At 39.1% G+C, this 6,000-nt stretch overlaps 1 protein-coding gene across 4 annotated transcripts in view; it reads right to left on the bottom strand.

Moving 5' to 3' along the window:
* The window catches only part of DOK7 (docking protein 7), a 65,805-nt gene continuing 59,805 nt past the window's right edge, over positions 1 to 6,000 (bottom strand). For all 4 annotated transcript variants that reach the window (XM_048045930.2, XM_066996523.1, XM_048045916.2 and 1 more), the window contains 2 exons: positions 2,663 to 2,815; positions 1 to 1,232 (listed from right to left, as the gene is read on the bottom strand). In XM_048045930.2, coding sequence (XP_047901887.1) covers positions 1,096 to 1,232; positions 2,663 to 2,815 — 290 coding nt within the window. In that variant the 3' untranslated portion in view covers positions 1 to 1,095. The remainder of the gene's footprint in view (positions 1,233 to 2,662; positions 2,816 to 6,000) is intronic.

Below are 6,000 nucleotides of genomic sequence, written 5' to 3'. Positions count from 1 at the left end.
AGAACTATTTGACCAAAGTTTTAGCGTCAATTCAATTTTGATGCTGGTACATTAGGCATAGTTTTGGAGATATAAATAAAGAACTCACATTCAAAGTGACTGTTTCTTTTGAATAACTTGTTTTTCAGCTTTGCTGTATGAGAAGCCTGAAACCTCATTTTATAAGTCACATGTATGTTCAGATTCAGTAAAACTTGATAAGAAATATAGGTACTCAGCAGCAAAGAAATCAACGCCCCTGTTGTCTAAAACAGAGCTTTTAAGAACAGAAGGACCCTAAACATCCCTTCAAATTACTAAGGTTTATAGGTATAATTAAATTATGTTATATTTGCATGTATGTTTTCTTGTCCGTGTGTATGCACCCTTGTCTGTATGCACCCCTGACACCACAGCTTTTAAAGCTGAGCAATTCTAGCCAAAGCAACAGAACTCTTGGTGAGGTATAAAACCTAATTACCTATAGATATTTTTAAGCATGTCCATAAATGAGCATATAAATTGAAAAAAACTGTGCCTGCAAAAAATCAGGCACTGAGTTTTCTTGCTTTTGTACGATTTCATTAATATATTAATAAAGGTTTTACATAATTTATACACTCAGATATATACATATATTTTATCTGTAATGTGTGCTTACATATATACATATGCACGCATGCAAACATATGTGTACACATACCACACACACACTCACATTCCCTTATCTGCACACATTCAAGTTCTTTATCTTTAAAGAAAATGCCACCATTTCATAAACACTGGAATCTGTTCCAGGTTCTTACATGACTTTAGACTTACACAAAAAGGTAACTTACATCTATTGTATATGGAAAAAAATCTGGAATTTACAACCAAATTTTAAAAAGACTGAAGGGAGAAAAGAACGAAAGGAAGAAAGAACGAAAGGAAGAAAGAACACGCACACACCCCTCAAGCTACCAGCTATCCAATTAGGAATCAATATGTTGGAATGAATCTGGTATAAATGCAATATGCAGTGGCAGCTTTTGTATTTTTAACAATAAATGTGAATCTTTTGGAAGTTAAATTAGTACCAACTTATGGTGAGCAAAAAGTTCTTTGCCAGACAGGTCACTGCTGAGCCCCTTTCTTCTTTTGCTCCAGCTCCTGCAAGCGTTCCTCCCTGCACTGCGCGTGCTGTGTTCCCACTTTGTGGGCTGTCTCAGTGGCCGTGATGTCAATCTGCGCATATCGGGATGATCCACTCCCTGAAACACCAAACAAAATGGTATAATAGACTATACCACACAGTCCAGGGTAAGTGACCCAGGGTTAAGCTATTGAGAGACTTCTTCCTTAGATTTTCTATGTGGATCTTGGTCTGGCATTACAGCAGCCTATAAAGGGAGTAAGATGATAACCACAACTAAAAAAATCTCAGAAGCTTTGTTATCTACATATTTCAGGTATTTGCTTTTCATCAGATAAGAATCTGAAATGCTTGTATTTCTGCTCCAAGTTTTAATCTCCACCCTTGCTCCTCCCAGTAGACGACAAAATTGAACAAAATGGCAATTTAGTCCAATAATTGGCAATGAGGTAGATAAAAGCTGCTCAGTCTGTTCAAGAGAAGAACAGCTCTGTAAGGGTGCAGACATACAACTCCAGAAGCTGGGAAAACTTTGATAGGAAAGATAAAAATAGTTATTATCATTTGAGGCACCTTCAAAGTTACACAAGTTGACCATGGGTTAGCATTTGACATTTAAGAAAGTTCATGTCAGTTTATGGAAATAAATCTCTTCATTCTTAATGCCTTGGTTTACTGTCTTTAAAATAAAATTAAAATACCACTCTCATATCTCAACAGGGTGTTATACAGAGACCTATATTAAAAAAAAAAAAAAAAAAGTGCTAGCATTTCAAAGTTGTAAACATGCTGATATTAAAGGTATTAAAATTAAAATGTCAGTAGCTGAAAATTAAACATGGAAAAATCTATCAATACTAAGGAATTTAATGCCAAATCCTGATTAGGAGCTGTCTGTAAGGAATTCCTCCTTACACCTCTAAATGACCGTACGTGGTAGCTATAATGTACACCTATGTGCTAATTCTCCAAATGAAGCATTAGAAGTAAAATACCCATATCCAGACCAAAGAATCAGGGGGTGAAGGGGTATCAAATGCTTCTGCTAGCTTCCTCTCTGCAGCACTTTCACATGGAAAGCAGACAGAACACCATGTTTCTGTTCTTAAGCATTTGCTGCATGGCTCTAGAGGCAGTGTCTTCTTCAGTACCTTTAGAAGCAAGCCTTGTACACCTACACCCACAACCCTGTCTCTGAAGCCAAGCAAGGAAAATTAAACAAGAGCAGTCCTAATACATGCAATGAAACTCTTGAGAACACGAAGCAAATTACTGTCTGTCAAACTCTACAGACATAGAAATGTTCACTTTAGGATTGCATATACAATGCACCTGTCAGAGGGATGCAACATCTTATAGAACCTTGTTAGTTCAAAATCTTTCCCAAAAGAGTCAGCAACTACAAGAAGTGCTTCACAAATGTACCTGCGTACAGCTCCTCAGTTAGCCAGAGGCTATGGGTAGATGAGAAATTAAGATTCCCCATACCATGTACATTCTGCATTACTGCATCCTTTGCTGTTTAAATAGTACTGTAGACTTCCTTACCTCTTATGCTTGTAGTAGGTTCTTGAAGTTCCAGTTCCATGTAATGAAGTTGTTTTTTGGAAGTCGGACTGACAGGAATATTAACATAGGTGGCTGTCTCGCTGTGGGGTCGATCTGATGCAGGGACATCAGCTGAATAACCTACTGCCCCTTCTGAAATAAATAACATGTTATTATAGACATCGTTTGCGATGACCAATGATCGATTTCATAAAACACACTGTTCTGTCAAATGTTCTGAAAGAAAACATTTAGCAGTAACAACTCAGCTCACCAAATAGTATATTTGTCAATCCTAAATGGGACATGAGAAGACGAAAGCTTCTACAGAAAATATTGTCAGAGACTGATCAAGTCAGGATCTATGAAGAAGACCACAGACCACTGCCAGTGATCTCATTGGGTTGTGACAGAAAACAAACACTATGCAGAAATTTTCTAACAGATGCAAGGTATACAACATTACTCCACAAGGCTTTCAGCTCCAACTCAGATTAATAAAGCCTTACATGAAGCAATCTGTTCTAGGAAGATATGGGCTATTATAGCATCTGCAAGAGAGCAACCAAAATCAGTAGAAGTTCGGAAAGTATGTCACAAAAACAGGGACTGTTTAAGAACTACTTAAAACAAGGGGAAGGCAACCTTGTGCAGACGGCTTTCCTGACAAGAATGATGCCAAGTGGGCACAGACCAAGTAATAAAAGATTTCAACTGTAAGGAAAAAAAAAAAAAAAGTAAATCAGACAGTTGGAAAAATGTCTTTAATACTTAAGATCACAAGAACTCTAGAGGTAATCCCACAGAGGCTGAAGAATTTCTGCATCTGGAAATTTCTGAAAAAGACATAGATTAATGCCTACCAAGAAATAGTTCTCTATAGAATGATTGTGACTTAAAGCAGACTATATTATCTATTGGATGACTTCTCAAGACCCCTACTAGCCCTACTTCCAATTATTCTAATCTTGTCAGAAGTGAAACTATGAGAAAAGATAAAAGGTTAATGTTCCATTCACTGGCCAGCCAAGCACTTCAGCCTTCAAACCCTTCCTGAAATCAGGCACCTACATCGAGCTTTTCAATCTCGATGAAATACCAAGAGGAAGACTTCCGAGAATTACTTGGGCGTAGAGACCCAAACACAAAGTTGTATTCTGTCTGTGCCTGGGTACGGCTTTGAGTCCCACCCTTACTGTACTGTTCAGAAAGCTAGTAATCACCTGTCTGCCCAGGCCTGTTGGAGTTCTTACCATTAAACACTTTCTAGGGCAATGCTGAAGCTTACAGTACCATAGCTGCTACATTCTCACGAGGCATGGGTAACTTAGAATTTATAGTTCAGGTCAGCACAGAGATGACAAACTGCAAGTTTACATGCTACATAAAAATGCTTATCACCAGGACTCACATATGCACACTCACTCCCATCATTTGTTTTGTGAGAGTTGTACCCAACTCAAGTCACCTTATAGGCCAAAATGGAAAGCCTGTTTTGAGAATCACAGAACGATTGAGGCTAGAAGGGACCTCTGGAGGTTATCTTGCCCGATCTCCCTGCTCAAGCAGGGCCACCAAAACCTGCTTGCCCTGGACCATGTTCAGACAGCTTTTGAATATCTCCAAGGAGGAGGCTCCACAACCTTTCTGGGTAACTTGTGCCAGTGCATCCTCACAGTAAAAAACACATTTCCTGGTGTTCAGAGGGAACCTCCTTTGTTTCATTTTGTGCCCATTGACTCTTGTCCCATCACAGGGCACCACTGAAAATAACATAGTTCCATCCTCTTTGCACCGTCCCCTCAGGTATTTATACATTGATAAGATCCCCCCTCAATGCTGAGTAGAGGAAGGACCACCTCCCTCAACCACCTGGTCATGCTTTGCCTAACGCAGACCAGGACACAATTGGCCACCTTCGTGGCAAGGGCACATTGCTGGCTCGTGTTCGATGTGGTGTCCACCAGGACCCCCAGGTCCTTTTCTTCAGCAAGTATTGGTGCCTGGGGTTGTTCGTCTCCAGGTGCAGGTCACTGCACTTCCCTTTGTTGAACTTCAGGTTTCTGTCAGCCTAGAATCCTGCTTCAGGTTCTCCAGATCTTGCATGAAGGCTCTGAGCAGCTTGCCTGTACCAAGAGGAACTCTCTACTTGCTGGGTTTTGTTTGTGACCAGCAGCATCAGGTTAGGTAGTCAATGAAGGAAGTCTGGGGCATAGAATTTGCAAGTAGCTGAGCAAAAGCCCTGAAAATATCAATGATATTTACACAGTACAATCACACGATAAAGATGCAAACATGTAGTCCTCAGTGTCCCAAGAAGTCATAATTTAACTAATTACTAAGTGAGTTACTGCCACTGCCTCTTACTTCGGTAGTTCCAGGAGGAATGCTTCACAGCCTGCAGAGGTCAGTAAGTACTTAACATTAAAATGCCTCTGTCAAGTGAGTTTCCAGAGAAGATGGGATTTGACTGTTGTTACTACCTAAATGCCATCATCCATTACATTTTATTTTTTTAAAAAGTTTTTTAAATATATATTTTTAAAATACAATGATCACTACTGATCATTGATTGCTATTGCATCTTAAAGCAATACATTTCTGATTTTCTTTCTTCCATGTTTACCTACGACAACAGTATATGGAAAGGGAAAGATGAAGGTGGGTTGGTTTTGCTTTTCTAAACATTTTGGTCAATGATTAAAGCTAGCTTTCTTCAGAACCAGAGCAAAATAATTCCACAACTATATATTTACATATATCTGAGTAAGCTGGTGGAAAAATAGTTGTCATAAGCAAGCAGAAGACTCAGTGCCACAAGCTCTCTGTCATCACTTAAGAAAGGAGTACTAAATTGAAGAAGAGGTAATAAGATGCTTTTGTATGGTTCATCAGCTGTTATGAAGGGAAGAAACTTGATCAAATTATGACAACTGTAAAGTCCATCTCAAATGGAAATGTAAAATCCAATACCAAATAAGGCATCATAAATCACTCCTGCGTGTTCCCTAGATTGCAGGAGTGACAGCTTCTGAGTGCTAAGAACTAGAGAGAGGTCACTTTAAAATCTGCTGTTAAGCTGGGACAGAGGAGTGCAGAGGAAAAACGGTATCACTTTCAGGTTCTTCCTCTCCCTGAAGTTCCGTTCCTTGTCCGCACATAATACTCACATCAAAACTTTATTTGTCCAAATCACTATTTTTCTTTTCATCCAATCCAAACTTTGTTGGGATATAAATGGAAAGGCAGTAGGTGGTCAAGTCCTTTTAGAGCACAGAAGAGGATGACTTCTTATATCCAACCAGCAGCAGCTGTTAATAAAAGGGAACTTTTTCTTC

Source organism: Anser cygnoides, chromosome 4, assembly GCF_040182565.1.
Source record: "Anser cygnoides isolate HZ-2024a breed goose chromosome 4, Taihu_goose_T2T_genome, whole genome shotgun sequence".
NCBI lineage: Eukaryota > Metazoa > Chordata > Aves > Anseriformes > Anatidae > Anser > Anser cygnoides.
Note: the sequence above shows the minus strand (reverse complement) of the source record. Positions and strands in the feature narration are given on the sequence as shown.